This window comes from Schistocerca piceifrons, chromosome 2, assembly GCF_021461385.2.
Source record: "Schistocerca piceifrons isolate TAMUIC-IGC-003096 chromosome 2, iqSchPice1.1, whole genome shotgun sequence".
Classification (NCBI taxonomy): domain Eukaryota; kingdom Metazoa; phylum Arthropoda; class Insecta; order Orthoptera; family Acrididae; genus Schistocerca; species Schistocerca piceifrons.
Window position 1 is genome coordinate 454213756 of NC_060139.1, and position 27904 is coordinate 454241659.

At 43.3% G+C, this 27904-nt stretch overlaps 1 protein-coding gene across 1 annotated transcript in view; it reads right to left on the reverse strand.

The window, feature by feature from the left end:
* Positions 1 to 27591, reverse strand: part of LOC124777560 — a 76899-nt gene extending 49308 nt beyond the window's left edge. Inside the window, exon 1 of the mRNA XM_047253015.1 lies at positions 27498 to 27591. Within this exon, the coding sequence (XP_047108971.1) occupies positions 27498 to 27575 (78 nt within the window). The 5' untranslated portion in view covers positions 27576 to 27591. The remainder of the gene's footprint in view (positions 1 to 27497) is intronic.
* Between the last annotated feature and the right edge of the window lie 313 nt (positions 27592 to 27904).

Here is a 27904-nt window from a genome sequence, read left to right on the forward strand (position 1 = left end):
ACGAACGATACCAGTGCAGTTTTTGGTGGAAAAGCGATGTCATCGACTGTTTCAAGCATTTCAAAGCTGCGGCAACCGTTATCGACAACTGAATCGCTGGCAGCCAGTTCGACAAGCACGTAGTGCCCTCGCCCGCTAATAGTGGGCGATGGTGGTGCTAAACGGATATGCGTACGCTCAAACGCTGAGCTACCAATAGACGTCTCTACGGTCCGGCTACCATGATCCTCCGCGATTCATTGCCATCTTTATTTTGTTGTTCTTTATTCGTTTGCGGTTGCTGTCGGAGTACCCTCAAACTTTTTTTTTTTTTTTAAAAAAAGCGCTAATGATAACTATACAAGTCTTACACACTTTGATTAAGTTTATAAAATTTGCCCAACTATCTAACTATCTGATAAACCCGGTATTGCCCGGTTATTCATTATGCCAATTTTCTATTAGAAACTAAAAATGAACTGTGTTTGTATTGCATCGAAAGAATTTCATCTCCACTTACTCATGAAAACGTCTTTGAAATTATCAAATAGTCGTATAAAGAAACGTGCATAATGTACAAACGTGTAAGTGCAATATCAAACTTTAAGAAACATGATTCTGGACAATTTCTGTACGCTGGGAGCACCTGCTTCGCGTGTCTACAGGGCGATTTTGTAAACATATCTATGGAAACACCTCTTCATAGCTCTATAGACGGCTATCGTTTGGCTTACAGCCGTTTGTTTTTCCGTTGAATACTGTCAAAAGCGCTAGCGGGTGGCAGGGGTTTCCTTAAGTTGATTCGATTGTGGGAGAGGAGCAGTTATAAGGAATAAATGCACGGTATTAAAACTTAACGCATGATGCGGCATTTTTTCATACGTATCAGTGTTTATGAGGTCATATCCCTAAAACTGAGTCTCGTAAAACGATACGAGGGGGGGACGGGAGTCAAAAAGTTACTAGCCTATTAAATAAAGAATGACAGAAATTTCATAATACCAAATTATTTTTCGATATAATGGCCGTGAACATTAATACACTTGCGGGCATTCTCAGATAACCTCTGCAAACCATTCAAATAAAACGTCTTCGATTTCGAGTCCAACCAGGCGTTCACAGAATTAATCACTGCATCATCATTGTCAGATCGTCGTCCTTTGAGGTCATTATTTAGGTTTGTAAAAAGAAAAAAGTCTGATGGAGCCAAATCTGGAGAATATAGCGGATGACGTAACAATTCGAACCCGTAGTCACGTTTAGTTTTCAGTGTTGCGACGGTTTTGTGCGCCAGTGCGTTGCCCCGATACATTCCGCGCGCCTATTTTCCGTACATTATTTTCTTTATCTCTTCTCTCAAACGGCGCAGGGAGTGGGGGGATGAAATAGTGTGATGCATCGATAGTTATGCCCTTTTTGCAAGTAATCCACCATAATTATCCCTTCTGCATCCCTGAAGACCAATGCCATCACTAGAAACCGGTTTATATGCATCATAAAAACCTTAAATATGCTTGAAAAATGCTTAAAATGCATGAAAAGTATCGAAATATGCAAGATCAAATAATAAAAAAAACCATGGTAGTTACTGCATCCATTTGTACATCAAAGTCGGACCTGTACATATAAATTATGAGGAAGAGCGCAGGCCACGCGAAAAATCGGTACATTTTCTGAATAATTTCTGGTAGAGGTTAGGAAGGGGGCCTTTCTGGGATTATTTTCTAAAAATTTGCAAAATGGGGACGGGTACCGTGTTTCAAGAATTGTTCCTTCTTTGCTGTTGTTGTCGGTAACAAGCGGATGCGGTGCGAGTGAGTCACAGCGAGATAATCGATATTTACAGGACCAACGTCGGGATATATCGCACACAGAGGGGCTCGCCCAAAAGCTCCGTTATATTTTATTTACAAAACAGCATACAATCATGAATTTTTTAAACAGCATTTACTTTTAATTAATATTATTAGGCCAAAGCATCATTTACAATTAATTTTACATTTTTCTACTGTTGTAAACATAAACGACCAAGTACTGTTCCAAATGTTCGGTAGTTAGACTGTGCCTTCTATCACACAAAACATTTTTATAAGCAGAAAAGGACCGTTCTGCATCAACTGGGGTAGCTAGGCAGTATTTGAATTTGTGTGCTATGTTGGCACTTACTGTTTCTGGTAAAAGTTCACCTGTCCCAGTAATAAAACTATCAATTAGGCACAAGAGTTCAAGCCTGGGTTTTGTTTAAAATGTATTCAAACTTTTCTTTAAGTTTTCTTGTGAATACCTCCGGCAATGAGTAGTTCACCAGAATAATTTTATTCATTAATTGAATAGATTCATTCAACGCTAAACCTTGAATTTCAAGCCTTTTAATACTTGCGGGTGTATAGCAAAAATGAGTGCTAATCACTACTGCAATGTCTTTTTTAATAACGAAATCATTAAAAGCTTCCTTGCACTGGCAAACTGTCAAAGCCTCTGCACTATCGACGTCATATACAAACCCTCTAATTGTCTCGAAATGTTCATTGTAAAACTACACAGTTTCGACCCACGTACCCCAACGAGTTGCCACTGGTTCGGGGGGTAAAGGTACATTTCGTAGCGTTTTTCTTTGTAGGTCTTGATGCGAGCAGGAGCCTTTAGAAATACTTTCTTTGTGGATGAAATCAGTTTATTTACGTTCACAAACGTGCAACGTACTTCTTCAGCAAGGCGATGTACTCCATGAGCAAAGCACGTAATATGAATCAAACTGGGATAAAATGCTCGGAGGGCTTTTCCTGCTTTGATCATATAGGGAGCAACATCTGACATACAAACACCTTTTCATTTGCAGAAGACTCTGGAAATATTTTACTAAGACCCTCATTCACAAATCTGGCGATCGTAGAATGATCTGTTTTTTCAAGTTCTTTGCAGGCCGCTAAATAGGAAGAAAAAGGCTCTTCTTTTAAAATACCAACAATTAAAATTGCAATGTAACGGCCACAGCGTCTGTTGTTTCGTCATCTGAAATAGAGATAATGCTGTCCTTGAGTTCATTGCGTATTTCTTCCAGAACACTAACGTAAATCGTCGGTGAGAAATTTTTACGCAATGTTGATTCATCTGGTATATTTTGATTTAAGCAATATTTGCGCAGGAAGCCTTTGAGGATAGGGTTTGTAAGTATGTGAAGAGGAATATTGCTTGCAATGAATGCTTCACATTGTTGTTGTTGTGGTCTTCAGTCCTGAGACTGGTTTGATGCAGCTCTCCATATAACTATGCTTCACATAAACCCATGTTAAACCGACTATTTTGGTTACCTTTGGACAAATGCCTGCTACTACGACTTGCTGTTGTCAGCAGTTGTTGTCGTGGTCCTTTCTTCCGCATTCCTGCGATGTGTAGGCTTGTCTTGACATGCTGGTCTATTTGAAACTTTTTTTTGCACGAAACGTTTATCTCCAAACTCGACAATATAAAATAATCCCGTCATATGTAAATGTTCCAGGATGGTCAGCTATCCACGGAGCGACGTTTCTTTTTTCGGGCTCCCATCTCTGATGTGCATTTAAATATTTTGGGACCCACCGAGATGAAACTTTATACATACTCAAAATATCAACTACAATATCACGGGTACGCCCATGGTAGATTCCAAATGTGGTCTCAATGTACTGCAACGTTGTTCGACGATCCTGCGAAATCGTATAGTGAATTGCAGTCACTGTTTCATCAATGGCAATGGTGACAGGCCTCCCGCTCCTTGGCGCATCTTCCACACTCGTTCTTCCACGTTTGAAGTCGGACACCCAGTTTTTCTCTGTTGTATAAGACAGAGCACTGTCCTTACGTGTATTCCGCATGCCCTCCGGGATTTCCTTTAGCGTCATTCTCTTCAAATGAAGATACTGAACCGCAGCACAGCTCTTGATTCTCTCGATATTCGCCATTTTACTTACACTGCTGTATACAACGCATCCTAGCGACAGAACTAACGATGATGGAGCCGCAAAATTAGACTTTCATACCCACAAAGGAGCTCGATAAAAGTAGGTGGTGGTGTTTGTGCGAGACATTACGGTAACTATCTCGGGCTAAAAACTTTTCGACCGCCCCTTGTATATTTGCGTAGATGCATTCAGCGACATATGTGGATACAGTGTGGAAAACGTGCTGTGAATAAAGTTAGTAGAAAAGAAGAAATAAATTTAAACGTCATACGCAATGTGGCAGTTTTTACGCATATCATTGTTTACGACCCTGTATCTCGTGTAATATCATAGTTAGGTATTTCTTACCCCCACAGCGATTGTTACCTGATAGTAAGGGATATGTATACCAAGTGTTGTTGAAATCGGTTCAGTATAATTTGTGTGGATACTATTCGATAACTGTGGATGAAACTAGCGACTTATGTCAACATGTTTTACTTTCGATTTGTTTTAATTGTGTCAATGGCCACTACCGCCGGAGGTTCGAGTCCTCCCTCGGACGTGGGTGTTTGTGATGTTCTTTGTATAAGTTAGTGTAACTAGTGTGTACGTCTTGGGACCAATGACCTCAGCAGGGAAGTCGACATGAACTTTCCCGGACAAATCCGATGTCTGACGAAGCCGAGCGAGAGACTCATCGGACGCCTTTAACTATGCCACTTACATGCAGTTATCATTGTTGGTAAGTGGTTATCGTCAAGCGTGAAGTGCATAGTTTTCCTTTCAATTCTTGCTCTAATGGCGATAGACAGGCTGCTACTTTGTTGATGTATATAATATCTAATAATTAATCAATATTTAAATATGCAGCTCTAAAATCAGCAGAATATTTACAACGTTAAGCCGATACTTTTATAGGCCAATACGTAGATATTTTCTCCATCGATATATCGATACCTTTTCTCGATCCAGTGGGTGCCGGTTATTATATTCTTTAAGATATCGATATCTCGGATTCCCGATGATTTAAAAATATCATTAGTCTTAACAAAAGTGTGTCTCATCACTCAGTGCCACCGAACACTCCTAACGATAGGCCTCTGCATCCGAAGACCCATGCATGTCCCAATGTTACCACCACAACATCGGCAACTACGACTGAAATGGACAAATGACTATTGGCACTGGACGTTGGCACAGTGGCAGGTCGTTGATGGTGTAATGAATCGTGAGACCTTTTTCATAATGTTGATGGGAGGGCGCGATTCCGTCGTGTTCCAGGAGCACAGTCCGTTGTCACATGTACTGCGGGACGGAGACAATACGGCGGCGGCTCCATTATGCTCTGGAGAACATTCACGTCGGCATTAATGGGTCCAGCGGAACTCGTGCAAGGCGCCATGACAGCCAAGGAGTATCATACACTGGTAGCAGACCACGTGCATCCCTTCATCAGGATCATGTTTCCCAATGGCAGTGACATTTTTGAACAAGACAAAGGCCAGTAGTGGTATGTGTTCTGTTAGTGGCAACTTTAAAATCAGTGTGTACCATCGATCAGTGGATTCAAACAGGTGGCGACATAATCCCATTTGAAACTCCATTCAAATATCAGTTGGAAAATTTCGATATACATACACTACTGGCCACTAAATTGCTACACCAAGAAGAAATGCAGATGATAAACGGGTATTCATTGGACAAATATATTATACTAGAACTGACATGTGATTACATTTTCACGCGATTTGGGTGCATAGATCCTGAGAAATTAGTACCCAGAACAACTACCTCTGGCCGCAATAACGGCCTTGATACGCCTTGGCATTGAGTCAAACAGAGCTTGGATGGCGTGCACAGGTACACCTGCCCATGCAGCTTCAACACGATACCACAGCTCATCAAGAGTAGTGACTGGCGTATTGTGAAGAGCCACTTGCTGGCCACCATTAACCAGAACCTGGCCGTTATTACGGCCAGAGGTAGTTGTTCTGGGTATTGATTTCTGAGGATCTATGCACCCAAACTGTGTGAAAATGTAATCACATGTCAGTTCTAGTATAACATATTTGTCCAATGAATACCCGATATCATCTGCATTTCTTCTTGGTGTAGCAACTTAGTTTTCGGTTGGTGATAGATCTGGAGAATGTTCTGGCCAGGGCAGCAATCGAACATTTTCTGTATCCAGAAAGGCCCGTACAGGACCTGAAACATGCGGTAGTGCATTATCCTGCTGAAATGTGGAGTTTCGCAGAGATCGAATGAAGGGTAGATCTACGGGTCGTAACACATCTGAAGTGTAACGTCCACTGTTCAAAGTGGCGTAAGTGAGAACAAGAGGTGACCGAGACGTGTAATCAGTGGCACTCCATACCATCACGCTGGGTGATACGCCAGTATGGCGATGACGAATACACGCTTCCAATGTGCGTTCACTGCGATGTCGCGAAACACAAATGCGACCATCATGATGCTGGAAACACAACCTGGATTCATGTGAAAAAATGACGTTTTACCATTCGTGCACCCAGGTTCGTCGTCGAGTACACCATCGCAGGCGCTCCTGTCTGTGATGCAGCGTCAAGGGTAACCGCAGCCTTGGTCTCCGAGCTGATAGTCCATGCTGCTGCAAACGTCGTCGAACTGTTCGTGCAGATGGTTGTTGTCTTGCAAACGTCCCCATCTGTTGACTCAGCGATCGAGACGTGGCTGCACGATCCGTTACAGCCATGCGGATAAGATGCCTGTCATCTCGACTGCTAGTGATACGAGGCCGTTGGGATCCAGCACGGCGTTCCGTTTTACCCTCCTGAACCCACCGATTCCATATTCTGCTAACAGTCATTGGATCTCCACCAACGCGAGCAGCAATGTCGCGATACGATAAACCGCAATCGCGATAGGCTACAATCCGACCTTTATCAAATTCGGAAACGTGATGGTACGCATTTCTTCTCCTTACACGAGGCATCACAACAACGATTCACCAGGCAACGCAGGTCAACTGCTGTTTGTGTATGAGAAATCGGTTGGAAACTTTCCTCGTGTCAGCACGTTGTAGGTGTCGCCTCCGGCGCCAACCTTGTGTGAATGCTCTGAAAATCTAATCATTTGGATATCACAGCATGTTCTTCCAGGTGGTTAAATTTCGCGTCTGTAGCACGTCATCTTCGTGGTGTAGCAATTTTAATGGTCAGGAGTGTATTCAGTGGTAGCATTAATTTTTATTGGCCACACTTTTTCCATATTCCAGACTATTTCGTCTGACCTGATATTGTTCAGGCTGTATAGTGGAAGCGATAGCGATTCGAGAGGCTTCCAGATTTGCTCGTCATACAAAGTTCCAGAACTTGCTCATAGTGTCAGACTCAAAACGCGGAAACTGGTATTGCATTCTAATCAAAACGCGAAGCGGAAGAAATGGAAATTTATATATGACAATCATATCGAAATAAAAGAAGGGATATGAGAATCTCCTTTCTACGGGCTCCGGCTCATATAGGACTGGCTTACATTGACGAGGTCTTCCAATTTGCTACAAGGATAGTACTACGCTGCAACGCGACCAGCAATTAGAAGCGCCCTCTCGTTTCAAACATTTCAGGCAAACAGGAAGCTGGTGACTACTATCTTTGTGCGAATGTGTAACAACTATGGTTTAATAGCCTTCTCTGCGACTGTCAGAAGAAAGAAGAAGGTGTTATTAACTACCTGCTGTTTTTCTGAAGCTTCTCCGAAGCACAACACTATCACTTACTGCAAAACATTGTGATACTGAACCTCCCCTACCAACAAGTACTCCTGTTTTATTACGTCCATAGATCCTCAAATAAACAAAGTCCTTTTCTGTATTCTACGAGATTGTAGCATTCGTATACGTAATTTGGTGTTCTATCTGTGGTTGCAGTAACAGTCTACACTGAGGTGACAAAAGTCATTGTGTAGAAAAAAAAATCAGTCCGAACAGGCCTCAGACCACAGACGTCACTGGATGTGCATATGGAGGGGCATGTGGTCAGCACACCGCTCTCCCGGCCGTATGTCAGTTTACGAGACCGGAGCCGCTACTCTCAATCAAGTAGCTCCTCAGTTTGCCTTACAAGGACTGAGTGCACTCCGATTACCAACAGCGCTCGGCAGACCGGATGGTCACTCATCCAAGTGCTAGTAAAGTGCAACACCGCTTTACTTCGGTGATCTGCGGGAAGGCCGTTGGTGTCATTATATAACGATATGCACGTATACAGATGGAAGCAGTACACGTACACGAGGTACAAAACGGCAGTGCCTTGGTGGAGCTATCATTTGCATTCAAGTGATTCATGTGAAAAGGTTTCCGATGTGACTATGGCCGCACGAAGGAAATCAACAGACTTTGAACGAGAAATAGTAGTTGGAGCCAGACACATGGGACATTACATTTCGGAAATCTTAGGGAATTCAATATTCCGAGATCCACAGTGTCAAGAGTGCGCCGAGAATACCAAATTTCAGGCGTTACCTCTCACCACGGACAACGCAGTGGCCGACAGTCTTCACTCAACGACCGAGAGCAGCGGCGTTTGCGTAGAATTGTCAGTGGTAACAGACAAGCAACATTGCGGGTGACATAATCGCACAGAACAATGTCGCACGTTGCAGCAAATTTGGCGTTAGTGGGCTACGACAGCAGACGACTACCGCGAGTGCTTTTGCCAACATTACATCGCCTGCAGCGTCTCTCCTGGGCTCGATACCATTTCGGTTGGAAACTAGAACGATTGGAAAACAGTCAGATGAGTCCCTGTTTCAGATGGTAAGAGCTCATGGTAAGCTTCGAGAACGGCATGGACCTAAGATGTCAATAAGGCAATTTTTAATCTGGTGGTAGCTCCGTAATGATACGTACCGTGTTTATTTGGAATGGACAGGGTACTCGGGTCCAAGTGAACCGATGATTGACAGGAAATTGTTATATTCGGCTACTTGGAGACTATTTGCAGCCATCCACGGACTGCAAGTTCCCAAACAATAATGAAATTTTTATAGGTGACACTGTCACTGGACCACAGTTGTTCACGACTGGTTTGAATAACATTCTAGACAATAAGAGCGAATCATTCGGCCAACCAGATCGCCCGACATGAATCTTGTGGAACATTGGTGGGACATAATCGAGAGGTTAGTTCGTACACAAAATCCTGCGTCGGAAACACTTTCGCAATCGTGGTCGGCTACAGGGGCAGAATGGCTAAATTATTCTGCAGGGGACTTCCAGTGACTTGAGTCCTTGCTACGTGGAGCTGCTGCACTACGCCGGGCAAAAGGAGTTGTGTGTGACGTGATATCCCATGACTTTTGTCACGGCAGTGTAATCTCCAGATATATGCTTCCCAGTCCCTATTGAGTTCTTTCTATTTTATATTTTGTCGCTAGTTAAAAACATCAAATTTTCTTAGCTGTACTTGTTGTACTTAGGTGAAAAGTGTAAAATAATTTTCAATCGTTCACACTTTTTGTATTGTTATTTTTCTACACTGCTGGCCATTAAAATTGCTACACCACGAAGATGACGTGCTACAGACGCGAAATTTAACCGACAGGAAGAAGACGCTGTGATACGCAAATGATTAGCTTTTCAGAGCATTCACACAAGGTCGGCGCCGGTGGTGACACCTACAACGTGCTGACACGAGGAAAGTTTCCAACCGATTTCTCATACACAAACAGCAGTTAACCGGCGTTGCCTGCTGAAACGTTGTTGTGATGCCTCGTGTAAGGAGGAGAAATGCGTAGCATCACGTTTCCGACTTTGATATAGGTCGGATTGTAGCCTATCGCAATTGCGGTTTATCGTATCGCGACATTGCTGCTCGCGTTGGTCGAGATCCAATGACTGTAGCAGAATATGGAATCGGTGGGTTCAGGAGGGTAAAACGGAACGCCGTGCTGGATCCCAACGGCCTCGTATCACTAGCAGTCGAGATGACAGGCATCTTATCTGCATGGCTGTAACGGATCGTGCAGCCACGTCTCGATCGCTGAGTCAACAGATGGGGACGTTTGCAAGACAACAACCATCTGCACGAACAGTTTGAAGACGTTTGCAGCAGCATGGACTATCAGCTCGGAGACAGAGGCTGCGGTTACCCTTGACGCTGCATCACAGACAGGAGCGCCTGCGATGGTGTACTCGACGACGAACCTGGGTGCACGAATGGCAAAACGTCATTTTTTCGGATGAATCCAGGTTGTGTTTACAGCATCATGATGGTCGCATCAGCGTTTCGCGAAATCTCGGTGAACGCACATTGGAAGCGTGTATTCGTCATCGCCATACTGGCGTATCACCTGGCGTGATGGTATGGGGTGCCATTGGTTGCACGTCTCGGTCGCCTCTTGTTCTCACTGACGCCACTTTGAACAGTGGACGTTACATTTCAGATGTGGCTCTACCTTTCTTTCGATCCCTGCGAAACCCTACATTTCAGCAGGATAATGCACGACTACATGTTTCAGGTCCTGTACGGGCCGTTCTGGATACTGAAAATGTTCGACTGCTGCCCTGCCTAGCACATTCTGCAAATCTCTCACCAATTGTAAACGTCTGGTCAATGGTGGCCGAGCAACTGGCTCGTCGCAATACGCCATTCACTACTGTTGATGACCTGTGGTATCGTGTTGAAGCTGCATCGGCAGGTTTACCTGTACACGCTATCCAAGCTCTGTTTGACTCAATGCCCAGGCGTATCAAAGCCGTTATTACTGCCAGAGGTGGTTGTTCTGGGTACTGATTTCTCAGGATCTATGCACCCAAATTGCGTGAAAATGTAATCACATGTCATATCTAGTATAATATATTTGTCCAATGAATACCCGTTTATCATCTGCATTTCTTCTCGGTGTAACAATTTTAATGGCCAGTAGTGTATACATATGTTTTGTATTTGTGGCAAGCAATGGGCAGCATGATTCAATAAACCATAGGTAAAGGAAAGGAGAAAATATTCATTGTGATTAGTCTCAGCAGAGCTCCTGAACAGTGAAGCGCCGTTTGAGAAATACAGCTACAACGAAAAAGAACCAAATCCAGACTCAGAACCATCAACTGTAAACGCGTTTAGGAGCATAATCAATACCTTGGGGAATAACAAAGCTCCTGGGAAAGACTGGATCATTAGGGAACTCTTGAAGTATGTAAATGAGAATACGATCGTCGATCTGACACGTATTAGAAGTACAATTTGGGGAGAACAGCAGATTTCAGAATGACGGACGTCGCCACTAATACATCCTGTACAGAGGAAAGGAGATGAGTCGGGGCCTGGGAACTACAGAGGAATGTCGTTAATATCAGCGGCCTATAAAGTAGTCTCAAAAGTATTGCTGAACGGAGGGAAAATTCTGAAGGCGGAGAGATTTAAATGCCTGGGAGAATTGATAGAAGCTGGGCTGACAGAAAAAGAACCAAGGAGGTTACAGAAAGGGCCGATCACGCGCAGAACAAATTTTGAACCCGAAGCTGGTAATTGCGTACAAAAAACACAGAAGTAAAAAGTTCGTGCTCATATTCGTAAACTTCAGGAAAGTTTATGCTTCAGTAGTTAGACGAACATTGTTCAAAATTTTAGAGGAGATGAGTTTGGACACAGAATCCAGCGAATTGATTAAACAGACTTTAAATAATACAAAAGTTTCAGAGGCCTTCAAGATTAAAACCGAGTGAGACAGGGAGACGGACTCTCCCCTTTGCTCTTTAACTGAGTATTTGAAAAGGTGATCAGGGAGTGGCAACGAGAATTGAAAGGAATGGATGGAATACGACTCGGGTGCAAGAAAAGACGAATACTGGAAGATTGTCTAGGATTCGTAGACGATATTGTGGTACTGGTGGCATCATTAGAAAAGTCAGTTCAACAAACGAAGCAAACCTAAAGATATCTATTGACAAGACGCAGTATATGATAAACATCAAGGCAGCTCGTAGATGGATGACAATACAAGGAGGGAAAATTCTGAAGGCGGAGAGATTTAAATGCCTGGGAGAATTGATAGAAGCTGGGCTCACAGAAAATGAAGGAATGGGAGCACGAATAAACAAAATGAATTTAGCATACAAATTAAATATGAACACCTACAATAAGAAGAATATTTCGATCAATGCAGAAGTGAGACGTTACCAGACAGTGTTCCGCTCTGAAGCCTTATACGCAGTGGAAACTCTTAGCCTAATAAAAACAGGAGTACTTAACAGACTAGAACTGGTAGAATGAAATATTCCCAGGACATTGGGACTTCGAAGAACAGAAGATAATGGGTTTAGAAGACGAGAGAACCAAGAACTGTGTACCTAAATAGAGAGAATCTCGGACATCGTCAGGAAAAGTAGTGGATCAGAGGAGGTTAACACAGCAAACAATACAGCACCTGGTGAACAAGAGAACCAAAGTTCGCTGGAGCCGAGTAGTACGAAAGGGTGTAGAAGAAATGAGAATACAGGAACCAGGGATATACAATAAGATGATGTTCAAATAAAATTTCAGGCTTTTACAGGTTTCGAGGATAGAAATAGACCCAGAACAAAATCAGTATGGACAGAAGAGTGTAGAAGGTTGTAATGTAATAAAAGGAAAGAATACTGGACAAAGAGAAAGACCAGAAGAAACGAAGTTGTCACGAATTACCGTGGTGCCGCACGGGATTAGCCGAGCGGTCTTAGGCGCTTCAGTCATGCACTATGCGGCTGGTCCCGGCGGAGGTTCGAGTCCTCCCTCGGACATGTGTGTGTGTGTGTGTGTGTGTGTGTGTGTGTGTGTGTGTGTGTGTGTGTGTGTTTGTTTGTCCTTAGGATAATTTAGGTTAAGTAGTGTCTACGCTTAGCGACTGATGACCTTAGCAGTTAAGTCCCATAAGATTTCACACACTTTCAACAATTACCGTTGTCCTCAGATGGCCAAAATGAAAAGAATAAGTCTCAGCAGTACAGGGCATGTCACGTTGGGAGGCAATTCGCGCAGATAGAGCGATAGGAAAGTGTGGAGGGAAACGACTACGCTTTCTTTTGGTGGAAGAAAGAAGAAAGTGTTACCGGTGCAGAATTTTTTGCACGAACTGACCTCTCCATTATGTCTCATAAATGTTCGATGGGATCCCCGTCGGGCGATCTGGGTGGTCGAATCATTCGCTCTAACTGTCCAGAGTGTTCTTCAAACCAGTTGTGAACAATTGTGGCCCAGTGACAGGGCGCATTGTCATCCACAAAAATTCTTTCGTTGTTGGGAACATGACGTCCATGAATAATCATTTCCAGGCAACGATTCGTTCAGTTGGGACCAGAAGACCCTGTGCATTCCATGTAAACACAGTCCGCATCATTATGGAGCCACCCACCACTTGGTTCAACAGTGCCTCGTTGACAACTTGGGTCCATGGCTTCGTGTGGTCTGCGCCACACTCAGACCCTACCAAAAACTCTCAATAACTGAAATATGGACTCATCTGACCAGGCCACGGTTTTCCAGTCTTCTACGGTCCAACCGATATAGTAACGGGTCCAGGAGAGGCGCTGCAGGCGATGTCGAGCTGTTAGCAAAGACACTCGCGTCGGTCTTGTGCTGCCGTAGCGCATTAACGCCAAGTTTCACTGCACTATTCTAAGGAATGCGGTAGCAGTTTAACTGATTTCTGCAGTTTTGTGTATTGTTGCTTATCTGTTAGCCCTGACAACTCTACGCAAATCCCGCTGCTCGTAGTCGTTAAGTGAAGGCCGCCACCACCGCGTTATCCTTGGTGAGAGGTAATACCTGGAATTTAGTATTCTCGGCACACTCTTGACTCTGCGAATCTCGGAATATTGAACTCCTTGACGATTTCCAAAATGGAATGTCCCACGCGTCTAGCTCCAACTACCGTTCCGCGCTGTTACTTCCCGTCGTGCGGCCGTAGTTCCACGTGAATCACGCCATCTGCGTAGGTGCATATCGGAATACCATTACTTTCGTCACCTTCGTGTATGCAAAACACGCTATCAAATAAGTTGGGTAAAAAGTAACAAAAGCTTCAAACCAAGATAACTGCCGTTAACACTATTTCTGATTTAGAGCTGCGTATAGATCTGGAAGAATAGTTGGTTTCAGCTGGCGGGCCGTATCCGTGTCCCCAGTCACCATTACACAACTGATATTCTCTGCAGAATGCCTCACTCGCCAGTCGATTCAGCGGATGTATTCAGCTATGAGACATTCATCTGTTACAACAGGCCCTATCCAGATGTAGATTATCACTTGTGAGGAGCTCTGAAAAGTTACACATGGTGCTCACTTCCACATTTTTGGAGCCCTGGATAAAAATAGTCGTGGCTGTCGATTTGCTTCAGATGAAGAGGTGCACGCCTGAGTACAGTCATGGTGCGGTAGGTAACCGCAAGAATTTTTTCACGAAGGCATTGACCATCTTGTCTCACAGTGGGATAAATGTACTAACAGTTATGGCGATTACTTTTGGAATAATAAACAGTTTACTTGCTTTTTCCATTTGCCTCGTTTTCGTTTGGTTACCCCCATACTTGCTATTTTTTGCCTAAAATAATGTGTGTTCCAAAGGGTCGTAACTGAGTACTATGGGAACTATGGCTCAAATTTGCGTTCGAGATCGATTGGTGCGGCTGGTATCATGCATGTGTGCTTTTTTCGTCTTAAAATATGAGGTCAAGATAGTGACGTTTCCTTTAAGATCGGGTAGCTGCGGCAAGCGCAGATTATTGTTGAGTTTAGGAATGTGCAATTTGTCTTGTGAGATTTTAGGATCTAATAGTACTTATTAGTCAGTTGGAAAGTGACAAGGAATTTTTATTTTGACCAACAAGAATGACTGGTAGCCCTGCGCGTGACTCTTGTAGGCATAATGATGGTTATGCCTCATTGATGTTCAATTTGCTATTTTATCTGAAGAAATTTTCGTAGTAAAAATGTAACTAGAATCCTTATATTCTACAGGACTCATTATTTTTGTGAGAAAGTACCTTAGTTTGCCGCCTCGCAGCAATAACAGCAAACTCAACACCTTACACGCCACCTCTGCGCTAGGGTGACTGTATCATTTGACGATGCCAAGTTGGTGAAGCTATTGGAACTTCTGGGTCTTGCTTAGACATGGAATGACACAACTCTTTGAATGTGTTGCTACTCCAGTACATATGAGGACAGTTGCAACTCAAAGAAGAGAATCACGCACTAAATTCCAGTATGTTATTCTTAGCGATAATGAATGCCGTAGCATGTAAGGGGGGGGGGGGGGGGGGCAGGAGGGGTATGCTAGAGGAAGAACTTGCACCCCTCCCTCCCCTCCGTCACTGAATACTATTTTTATTCATTCCAAAATTCTCTTACAGAAACGATTGTTTATGCTTTCGCTAAATCGCAGATTTAGGAAGTTTTAACATATCTTAGGCGACTTTGGCTCAAGCAACTGCTGCATAACTTATGTTGATTTGGTAGTCCAAGTGTTCATGAAAAATTACGCCATTCAGCACAGTTGCGGTTTTGCGCTGAACTAAACTCAAGGCATATATGAACCTTTGTAGAACTGCGCTGAAGCAAGAGTCCCCATCTTTTTCTGATTGCTCCCCATGCCCGCTAGTGCTGAGTACAGATCAGGCGCGTGGAGGCTGATAATTGTACTTGTGGTAAGGTTATACACAGGAGAACGCAGAAAAATGCCGTCGTGTTATACAGTATATGGGTGCGCTTGTCTCAGTCGCAGCAAAACCTTTGCGAAAATATTCATTCGTCTGAAAAGCAAGAGATGATTTTGGGAACATCAGCACACACGTTTTTATCTAGGATATATTCCTTAGTATGCGCGACACAGTCGATTTTGTACGAAATCTGTAATATTCTAGTACATACTCTTACTTCCTCTCTCGGCCCCACAAACCGCAGTCGGTTTTTGGCCTCATCAAGTAGCCTCTTCCACAGTATTCTGTCTTCGGCATATTCTTTCATTGCTCCCAGTACCTGGAAATCCTTGGTAACGTGGTCTCTCCATCTCATTTTCGGCCTGCCTAGAGGTCTTCGTCCTTCCGGTTCATTCTCTGGGACTTTTCTCAGTAAATATCCCTGCTCTCTTCTACAGACGTGGCCTGCCCATATTAGTCTTCTTGTTTTGGCTTCTACAACTACATCTGGTTCATTGTATAGCTCCCTGAGCTCCCTGTTCATTCTTCTTCGCCATTTTCCTCAAAAATGGTTCAAATAGTTCTGAGCACTATCGGAATTAACATCTGAGGTCATCAGTCCCCTAGAACTTAGAACTACTTAAACCTAACTAACCTAAGGACATCACACACATCCATGCCCGAGGCAGGATTCGAACCTGCGACCGTAGCAGTCGCGCGGTTCCAGACTGAAGCGCCTAGAACCGCTCGGTCACAACGGCTGGCGCCATTTTCCTCCCTCACAGATTGGTCCAAATATTTTTGGAAGGTTTTATTTTCAAAAACTTTTATCTTTCTATCCCTGTATTCATCTAGTCTCCATATTTCTGCCCCACATAGTAATACTGGTCTGATTGTGGTTCAAATGGCTCTGAGCACTATGGGACTTAACTTCTGAAGTCATCAGTCCCCTAGAACTTAGAACTACTTAAACCTAACTAACCTAAGGACATCACACACATCCATGCCCGAGGCAGGATTCGGATCTGCGACCGTAGCGGTTATGCGGCTCCAGACTGTAGCGCCTAGAACCGCACGGCCACTCCGGCCGGCGGTCTGATTATGGTTTTATATATTCTTACTTTGGTTCCTCTTGAAAAAGTTTTAGATGACAGTAGTTTGTTGAGTGAGTATGATGCTCTGGATGCAGCTTTGATCCTCGCCTCTGTTTCTTGCTTCCAATCGTTTTTGTTGTTTACTACTACCCCCAAATATTTAAACTCATCTGCCTCTTCAAACTTGTGATTATCGATCCGCAGAGTTACCCGTCTTTTTGTTCTGTAATTTCTTTCTACCCTCATGAATCTTGTTTTCACATCATTTACTTCTAATCCAGCTTCCTTTGATTTTTGAAAGAGTCTTTTTGCCAGCATTTTAAGATCCTCCAGATTTTCAGCGATTAGTACTACGTCATCTGCAAAGGCCAGTACATGTATTTTTGTTCCTATTTTAATTCCCTCTTCTGCTTCACTTGCTGCGTCCATCGCTTACTGTATTACGATGTTGAAAAAGAGGGATGATATTCCTTCTCCTTGCGTGACTCCTGTTTTTATGTTAAACGCATTGGAATATTCTCCATCCATTTTCACTACCCCTTTCGAGTCTTTCAGTGTCACTTTCACAACATTTATTGCCATTGTTTTGTTATACTCCCAATATTTGGATATGGCTTCTTTCAGTATGGACATCTAGTCAGTAGTTGAACGATCCTTCATAAATCAGCTTGTTCCTCATTTATTATCTCTTTTAAATATGGTTTTAATTTTTTGTGGTGGATCTCGAAGAACACTTTATAGGCGGTGCTAATTAATGAGATGCCTCCTCTGCAGTTTCTGCGTTGTTTGTCGCCCTTTTTATGAATTGGTATTATTATGGCTTCTGTCCACTGCTCTGGAATTCTTTCTTCATTCCAGAGGTTCGTATTCCTCCCTTCTTAAACAGTCCAAATGTTAAGCCATCTCTCCCTGGAGCTTTCTTGTTTTTCAGTATTTTCATTGAGTCTACTGCCTCTTTCATTGTTGGCGGTTCCACGAAGGGATCTACACCCTGATAATCATTTCTGCCCTTCTGTCTTCAACATTTAGAAGCTCCTCAAAATATTCCCTCCAAATTTCCACGCCTTTGGATCTTTCCAGAACCGTATTGCCACTTTTATCTTTAATGCCGTACATCCGTGGTATATATCTTTTGCTGAAAAATCTGACTGATCTGTAAAAATCTCTTGCATTCCCTGCACTTTTATCATCCTCTACTCCTTTGATTAAACTATCCATACGTTCTCTCTTTTTTTCCTTCTGAGAAGATTTTTAGTTTCTCTATTAACATTTTCATACGCTTTTTTGCTTCCGTTGGAATCTTGTTGAAGGTGTTTTTCATTCGCTGTTCTTCTACCTTTCATTTTATGCTCACATTCTTCTGAAAACCATTGATTTTTCTTCCTTCTTTTTCTTTTTCTTCACACTTCTAGTGCCGCTTCTTCCACATTTGTTTTTATCATTCCCCAGTGGTCTTCAATGTCAAGGTTATCTTCCATTGTTAGAACATCAAATTTGTTTTGCAGCTTGATGACAAACTCCTGTGCTTTGCTGTTATCCTTCAATCGTCTACGACAATGTTATAATCTTTTATGCCGATTTCCTCCCCGCCCCCACCTCCCCACCTTCGCTTTTAAATGGCTATTCTTTGGCGTACCACTGCTACGACTAGATAATGGTCTGTGCCTGCCTTATCTCTTCTTATGGTTTTCACATTCGTTATACTGTTTTTATGTCTTTGATCTACCAGGTCATGGTCTATTTGCTTTTTTGTTCTTCCATCTGGTGATACCCTAGTTACGTTGTGAATGTCCTTTCGAGGAAAGTGTGTGTTCATAACCGTTAGGTTGGCTCAGTGGCGGATACAGAAAAACCCCAAGGAAGGGGCGCTAAGCATATCTTTAGTTACCTTTACTTTTACTGTAACAAAAAAAAATCAAGTCACATGCAAAGTTTAAGAAAGTTTTATTTATACTGATTAAATGATGAATTCTATGCGCCTATTCTTCCTGGCAAATTGGTTAATTACATCGTCAATAGGACAATCAATGTCAGGGTGAGTGTTCAGCAGAGCAAGGCCATTAAGTCGATCCTTCATTGTCGACCTCAGCCATGTCTTTGTACGCGACAACGTTATTAGTAAAAATATTGTTACGAGTCTCGTAACAATATTTTTACTGGGAAATTACTATGAATTACTATTATTGATACTTCACTATCAACTGATCTCTCTTACTCTTGATTTACCTTCACACTTGCACTTGCTGCAACTAGGACTTGTTACTTATTAATTCTTCAGTCTTAATATTTCTGCTTCTGAATGTAAACTAGCTTCCTATTCGGCAAATGGTCCGTATTTATAACGCTACGTATCGAAGGTTCTCTGTACAAGAAAACAGTAGAACATTCGCGACTTTTCTCGAACAAATGTCAGACAAAATAACGTATCGAGATCACTAGAATGGCCGCGATTTTTCTCGTAGGTATGTGTTAGCTATCTATGTGTCAGACAGAAACGTATAAAGTACGATGATACGGACGCACGTGCTACATAGGAAAGTACAACTGCTCGGTAACTCGATTCAGTCGAGTCGATCGAGGAAAGAAACGAATAGCGTACCACTGGGTTGGCTGCACTTGCACAACTTAGTAGCCTCACTCAATTATCATTACTTTCAACATGTATTCTAGTATTTCAGAAAAGTCTCTCATTTAAAACTTGTTGAAAAATGTTTCCTGCAGTTCTCTAGATATTTTTCGCTTTTTTAAGAGCATGATCAGTTGCTTTTTATGCATTTGATACCACTAATTTTGGTTATTGAGAGCCACGAAGTGCTCTGGCGTAGGTCTCATCCCAGGCTCTGACCTGGCTACAAAACTGTTCCATGTATTCGTTAATCATTTTCAACAAGTATAAGTGGACTCCAGATAATAATTTCGATAAAATAAGATCTACTTTTTCGCATAGAATGTCATCTGAGTATAACAGAAAATATGCTCACCCTAAGAAAAAGCTCCGTCTTATCGTACAGAATGTACATGCACATCCTAAGCTGACAGTGAGGTCACTGATGGGAGTAGCTGTGGACTGAAATCTCCTTTCCGCTTGTTATCAACTTTAGACAGTGGACAACACTGTTTAATGAGTCTAAGGATACATAAGGCGATTCCAAAATCAATTATCCATGACATTTTAACGACCGTTGTTGTTGTTGTTGTCGTCGTCGTCGTCGTCGTTGTTGTTGTGGTGGTGGTCTTTGCTTCGAAGACTGGTATGCTCCATCTGGCCGCGATAGTCTTTTCCTACTCAAGTCACTTCATCTCTGAGTAACTACTGCAACCCGCATTCAGTTTGAACCGCGTATCATCCACGTTTCACTTCTGTAGAACACTACACTCCATACAAATATATTCAGAAAAGAGTTGCTAACATTGAAATTTATATTCGTTGTTAGGAAATTCCTCTTTTTAGAAATGCTGTTCTTGCTATAGACAGTCTCTCTACTTCCGCCATCATCAGTTATTTTGTAGCCCAAAAAGCAAAACTCTTGTATTACTTTTAGTGCTTCAATTCCTAAACTAATTTCCTCTCCGTCATCTGATTTAAGTGGACTACATTTCATTACGCTTGTTTTACTACAACTGACTTCCATCTAATAACCTCTGCTCTTTCAATTCCTTTGCTATCTCTTATAGAATTACAGTGTCACTGGCAAACCTCGAAGTTTTCATTTCTTCTCAGTGAACGTTAAATCCTTTCCCAAATTTCTCCATAGTTTCCTTTACTGCTTGTTTAACGTACATATAGTGTAACATCATCCTATTTCACTCCCTTCGCAATTTGATTTGCATTAATGTGAACGTACTAAAAGTATGTTTTTTTTAACAGATTTAGTTTTCTGGACACTTCGTGACAGATAGGAGAAGCATGTCTAATATACGGGTAACTGGATTCGCCAATAACAAGGAATCGTTGAGTAGCTCATAACTTCACAGAAGGTGTAATCGTTTTTTCATCAATAGTCCTTCGTTAATTTCTGTTGCACAATGTTCAGTAGGAATCGCTGATTAAACCTGCTTATCCTCAATTTAAAAAAAATTAAAAAAGCACGCCCCCCCCCCCCACCAGAAGGTTGCAGTACTGTGGAACCTCTTTTATTTCTTTTCTTTCCTTATGATGTGTCTCTGCAGCTGGAGTCAGTGCGAACGAATACTGGTCATGACGCCTTTCATTCGACACCCAGTATCGATGGTAACGTCGGTTTGTTTCCCTTTGCAAATAATAGGATTTTTTAAATCGAATTTTCCATGCCCATTCTACAAAGTGGTCCCTATTTAGTCTAGTGTGATATTCCTTTTATCGACGTGTGTTAACAGGGCCAGTGAAACACGAAGCACAGTCAGTACTGCAGCAGCGACAGCACCGCCTCGACCGCGCTCACTGCAACATCCCTGCACGAGCACTGCTCACAATCAGTCACTGCTGCTATACTACCTATTCTTCATGTTTTATCGCTCCTGTTAATACGTAGCGATGAAACGAGTAACGCAGTAGACTAATTTGGTACTGTTGTATCGAATGAGCACACAAAATTTCACTTTAAAAACCGCTTTGTTTGTAATGGGAAACAAACCGACGCTTTCCGTTGACGCTAGGCGTCGTGTGAAAGACGTGATGAGCAGGATTTGTTTCACATTGCAAATACCGAATTGAAACACCAGAGAAAATGCGCCTAACGACCCACTGGACACACACACACACACACACACACACACACACACACACACTAGCTGAGTTCTCGGCATTGCCCGGGTATGTACTTATTTTGATATTCTATTAGTCCAGTTCCACCTTCCCCCTCTGTCTGTCTACCTCCTGCCCTCCGCACCCTCTGTGCTTCTACTCCTGCGCCTTTCTCTATCCATCTCCTCCTCTCCTCTCTCTTGTCCATTCCCCCTCCCCCCTATCACTGTCCATCTCCTACTCCTCCACCTGTCTGTCCCTTTCTCCTCCTTCCCCTTTCCTGTCTGTCCATCTCCTCGTCCTCCCTTCTGTCATCACACTCACCCCAAGAGGATGATGGTGATTTTTACTCCTACAGTATTTCTTTCCAAATTGTAATTAATATGTGTACCACATTTGTTTGAGTCGCTCCGGGGGTTTAGGTTGAGCTTTTTACCCGTGTTTTGGCTCACGTACACACGTGACAAATACATTTCACACAAACATAACATATTTCACGCGTATTTGTATATATATTTCACCTGTGTGTCTAGCGAATTTCGCCCTGCAGTTCCATTTTCACGCAGCTCAATGTTTACGACGTCGTATCTTCTGACCTATGTGCTGCACAATGATATAGTTTTGTGGGTACATTCAGTGTTATAAGCGACTACTGGCCGCGAAATGTATTGTGACTAGAGTTAGTAGCAAACAAGTAATAAAATTAAAACGTCATGGATGATGTTGCAGTTTTCACGCATCTGAGTATTTGATGTCATATCTCCTGAACTATGGGTACAGTTAGTAGTAAAGAATTAATAAATTAAAATGTCATGCTTCATATGGCAGTTTTACTGCATGAACAGCGAAAATGTAGTAAGCAATAAACTTTTTTCCTTTCATCATTTTGTGAGGGTTGTCAGCGAGAAAAATTTTGATAAAGATTTGAAATTATGTGTAAAGTTAGTTGCGACTCTCTGAGTGCTCTCTTTCTCATATACTGGATGACTACAATGTTGGTATTCGCGCATCGTGGGCTAAACTACTTTTACAGCCCAAGCCCCCACCCTTTGACATGTGGGTGGTTCTTACCCCCACAGTGATTCATTTCAGACAGCGTCACTATGAGAATGTAAATCAGGTTTGTTTTAAATACGCATTACAACGGTCGTGAGCGTTAGCTACCTTTGAGATGCGGGAGTTGATGTTAATGGAGAATGCCTTTAAAGGCGACGAAGACCCCGTCGGCAACACCCCACTGATTTTGAACGAGGCAGTGTAATAGGCTCACAAGAACGTGGATGTTCCTTCTACGATATTGCAGAAATAGTCGTCAGGAATGTAGCCATTGTATGTGACTGCTAGCAGTGATGGTCACACGAATGTGCGGTTGCAAGGCGGCCAAGTGGCACGACCAAGAGGTAGACCATCGTGTTCGGCGTACGGCTCTGGCGCATCGTACTGCATCTGCAGCAGCAATATGAGCAGCAGTTGGCACCGCAGTGACACAATGAACTGTTACACATCAGTTACACTACTGGCCATTAAAATTGCTACACCAAGAAGAAATGCAGATGATAAACAGGTATTCATTGGACAAATATATTATACTAGAACTGACATTTGATTACATTTTGACGCAATTTGGGTGCATAGATTATGAGAAATCAGTACCCAGAACAACCACCTCTGGCTGTAATAACGCCCTTGATACGCCTGGGCATCGAGTGAAACGGAGCTTGGATGGCGTGTACAGGTACAGCTGCCGATGCACCTTCAACACGATACCACAGTTCATCAACAGTAGTGACTGGCGTATTGTGACGAACCAGTTGCTCGGCCACCATTGACCAGACGTTTACAATTGGTGAAAAATCTGGAGAATCTGCTGGCCAGGGCAGCAGTCGAACATTTTCAGTATCCAGAAAGGCCCGTACAGGACCTGCAACATTAGGTCGTGCATTATCCTGCTGAAATGTAGAGTTTCGCAGGGATTGTCTGAAGGGTAGAACCACGGGTCGCAACACATCTGAAATGTAACGTCCACTGTTCAAAGTGCCGTCAATGCGAACAAGAGGTGACCGAGACGTGTAACCAATGGCAACCCATACCGTCATATCGTTAATGGCAATAGTTACTGTGATATTTATGTGAAAGTAAGACACCGCACGAAATTCGAAAAAGTTTGTAATGAAAAATAGCGCTCAGTACGATTTTGCGTTTGATGCATATTACATAACATGTTGCTAAATATGAAATTCAGCTAAAACATTGAAATTTTCTTTAAAATTGGATGGACGTCTCTTTCTGTCACTAATCTCGAGAAAATTAATCTGATGTAGCACATTCACTTGCGATCGCACCACGCCAGCGATAAAGCCAGAGTGAAACGTTCACAAAGATCCTCATATTTCATAAACGGTTTGAGACATCGAAATGAGATTTCGGTAAATGATAGCACACAAAGAGGAGAGTACCTTGCCATTTGTTTACTATGCAAAAGTTAATTATCTACCATGTTATTCCACCAACTACAGACTGTTTCGATTAAAGAATGTAATTTTTAAGTGCCATCGACAGCTGGTGAAACGAGAAATGCTATGGATTTTGAAACAACCAAAGTGAAGGCGCTACTCGTTTAGTTCGTACTGATGATGTGCTTTTTCGTAAGTTACTGACCTTGTTTTTCCTCAGCTCCTCATTTAATAAACTTAATGAAGCACTGTTTCAGAATTCTCCTGCAATTGCATCTGCACAACATGTAAGTGAGGTAAGACTGTGTAAATTCCGCTATGTTTTGGCAAAATAAGCAAATTTTAACATGGCAGCGAGAGCAATGTATAGGTTTTACTCAAAACTCGCCACTCATGATGCTTCTCTGAATGTTACAACTGGTTAATAAGCCAGGCGAAAATAAATCGCTACATTTTCAGCAAAATTCATTGTAGATACTAACCAAACCAGACGTGACATACCGAGCGAGGTGGTGTATTGGTCGTGTCGTGTGACGAGGGCCTCCCGTTGGGTAGACCGCTCGCCTGGTGCAAGTCTTTCGATTTGACGCCACTTTGGCGACTTTCGCGTTGATGGGGATGAAATGATGACGATTAGGACAACGCAATAGCCAGTCCCTGAGCGGAGAAAATCTCCTACCCAGCCGGGAATGGTACCCGGACCCTTAGGATTGACAGTCTGTCGCGTTGACCACTCAGCTACCGGGGGCGGACGGCGTAGTGGCTAGCACACTGGACTCGCATTCGGGAGGACGACGGTTCGATCCCGCGTCCGGCCATCCTGATTTGGGTTTTCCGTGATTTCCCTAAATCGCTCCAGGCAAATGCCGGGATGGTTGCTTTGAAAGGGCACGGCCGATTTCCCTCCCCATCCGTACCTAATCCGATGAGACTGATGACCTCGCAGTTTGGTCTCTTCCCCCAAACAATCCAATCCAAATCCAGAGGCGACATACCTTTTTGAATGGTTACCATGCAAGTGTAGGAATGGGGTGTGGGGGACTTCTAGTTAATATTTACAAAAAAATTGATGGTAGGCTTTAGTTTAAAAGGCACTTCCCCTCCACTGCTCAGCATTTCCCCTACAGCACCTGCCAGCAACCCCCACCACTGCCGCTGTCCCTGTGCGCGCCCTGCAGTTTGCGCATCTACCGTCCACGTTATTCTGCACGGATTCTAGATGCTTGTTTCCAAGTCACACAGAAGGTAACCCAGTTCCACCATTTCGCAAAGCGATGAAGGATGGAAATTTTTTAAGAAATACCTTATCCAGTAAGATCTTTTCTGCGAAAAGCACAGTTCAGGGTTCGAGGTCCGGCACACACATTTTACCAGTCGCTTTCAAGGCAATTATTAATTAATATCAAGAGCTTAGATGGAAACCCAGTTCTAAGCAAAGAAGGGAAAGCAGAAAGGTGGAAGGAGCATATAGAGGGTCTATACAACGGCGATGTACTTGAGGACAATATTATGGAAATGGAAAAAGATGTAGTTGAAGATGAAATGGGAGATATGATACTGCATGAAGAGTGTGACAGAGCACTGAAAGACTTGAGTTGAAACAAGGCCTCGGAGTTAGACAACATTCTATTAGAACTACTGACAGCCTTGGGAGAGCCAGTCCTGACAAAACTCTACCATCTGGTGAGCAAGATGTATGAAACAGGCGAAATACCCTCAGACTTCAAGAAGAATATAATAATTCCAATCCCAAAGAAAGCAGGTGTTGACAGATGTGAAAATTACCGAACAATCAGTTTAATAAGCCACAGCTGAAAAATACTAACGCGAATTCTTTACAGACGAATGGAAAAACTAATAGAAGCCGACCTCGGGGAAGATCAGTTTGGATTCCGTAGAAATGTTGGAACGCGTGAGGCAATACTGACCCTACGACTTATCTTAGAAGAAGATTAAGGAAAGGAAAACCTACGTTTCGAGCATTTGTAGACTTAGAGAAAGCTTTTGACAATGTTGACTGGAATACTCTCTTTCAAATTCTGGAGGTGGCAGGGGTAAAATATTTTGTGGCGGTGTTCGTAGCGACAAACACTTGGCTGTGGAAATGGCTTACGAAGTCACCGCCACACTTTTAATAGCGGGCCGACCGGTCCGCTGGAACAGTAAACAGAAAGATGAAACCCCAAACACTCTGATTAAATAAAAGTCGGTACTTATCTTTATTGATAAGATACAGAAACACAGTAGGGAACTCGGTGTCTACAGAAATCTGTCTAGTTCGAGTCGGAGCGGCTAGGTCTGCGTCGGCTGACGACAAACAACAACTCTTCTGCGATGAACACACAACTGACTAGCAAGTACACAATTCGGTGGCGAGTATACAACTGAGCGGCGAATACAGAACTGTCCTAGCGCTCGCGACTCCAGCGCTTAAGAAGCCAGAAGCCAGCGGTGGCGCGCGCAGACTTGCGGCGATTTCCTGTCTCGCTGGCGATGCTTATGCGGACGGCGTCCGTACTTTGATGCTGCCAACCTTTTGGCAGCGGGCTCGGTTGGCATTACTGGCTAGGATACAACAAAATACAGGGAGCGAAAAGCTATTTACAACTTGTACGGAAAGCAGATGGCAGTTATAAGGGCCGAGGGACATGAAAGGGAAGCAGTGGTTGGGAAGGGAGTCAGACAGGGTTGTAGCCTCTCCCCGATGTTATTCCATCTGTATATTGAGCAACCAGTGAAGGAAACAAAAGAGAAATTCGGAGTAGGTATTAAAATCCATGGAGAACCACAACTTTGAGGTTCGCCGATGACATTGTAATTCTGTCAGAGACAGCAAAGGACTTGGAAGAGCAGTTGAACGGAATGGACAGTGTCTTGAAAGGAGGATATAAGATGAACATCAACAAAAGCAAAACGAGGATAGTGGAATGTAGTCGAATTAAGTCGGGTGATGCTGAGGGAATTAGATTAGGAAATGAGACACTTAAAGTAGTAAAGGAGTTTTGCTACTTGGGGAGCAAAGTAACTGATGATGGTCGAAGAAGAGAGGATATAAAATGTTGACTGGCAATAGCAAGGAAATCGTTTCTGAAGAAGAGAAATTTGTTAACATCGAGTATAGACTTAAGTGTCAGGAAGTCATTTCTGAAGGTGTTTGTATAAAGTGTAGCCATGTATGGAAGTGAAACATGGACGATAAACAGTTTGGACAAGAAGAGAATAGAAGGTTTCGAAATGTGGTGCTACAGAAGAATGCTGAAGATTAGATGGGTAGATCACATAACTAATGAGGAGGTATTGAATAGGATTGGGGAGAAGTTTGTGGCACAACTTGAGTAGAAGAAGGGACCGGTTGGTAGGACATGTTCTGAGGCATCAAGGGATCACCAATTTAATATTGGAGCTCAACGTGGAGGGTAAAAATCGTAGAGGGAGACCAAGAGATGAATATACTAAGCAAATTCAAAAGGATGTAGGTTGCAGTAGGTACCGGGAGATGAAGAAGCTTGCACAGGTTAGAGTAGCATGGAGAGCTGCATCAAACCAGTCTCAGGACTGAAGACTACAACAACAACAACATTAATTAGTGAGTATTGACTTGTCAGAAATGACGAGTTGCTGTAGTTAATCTACAGCGTGGGTCTCGCACCCTGCTCGCAGGCGCGTTACCTCGTCGCTCGCCCGGGCCACCGTCAGCAGACACGCCGCCGCCGCCACCGCCGCCGCTGCCGCTGCCGTCGCCCGCATGGTGAGCCGCCGCTCTGTGCCGGGATCGCCCCGCGCCGCTGTGATATTGCGGGGCGCTTCCCACCGTCGCGTGACTCCACCCCGCCCCCTCCTGGCACGACATACACGTGCCGCAACCGCAGCCCCGCTATCGCTTCCATCTCCAGCGCGCCACTATATGTTCCAATTAAGCAATCTCCGCTGATTGACGTCAGATTTCCGTGTACAGGGATTCTGCAGGCAAGGCTAGCCGCGCGCGACCAATGTATCCGCACGATGGTGGGAACCTTTGAGGGAACAGCAGTTTGCAGAGCTTCTCGAGCCGGCGTGCCCTGTACCTGCAGCAGTCG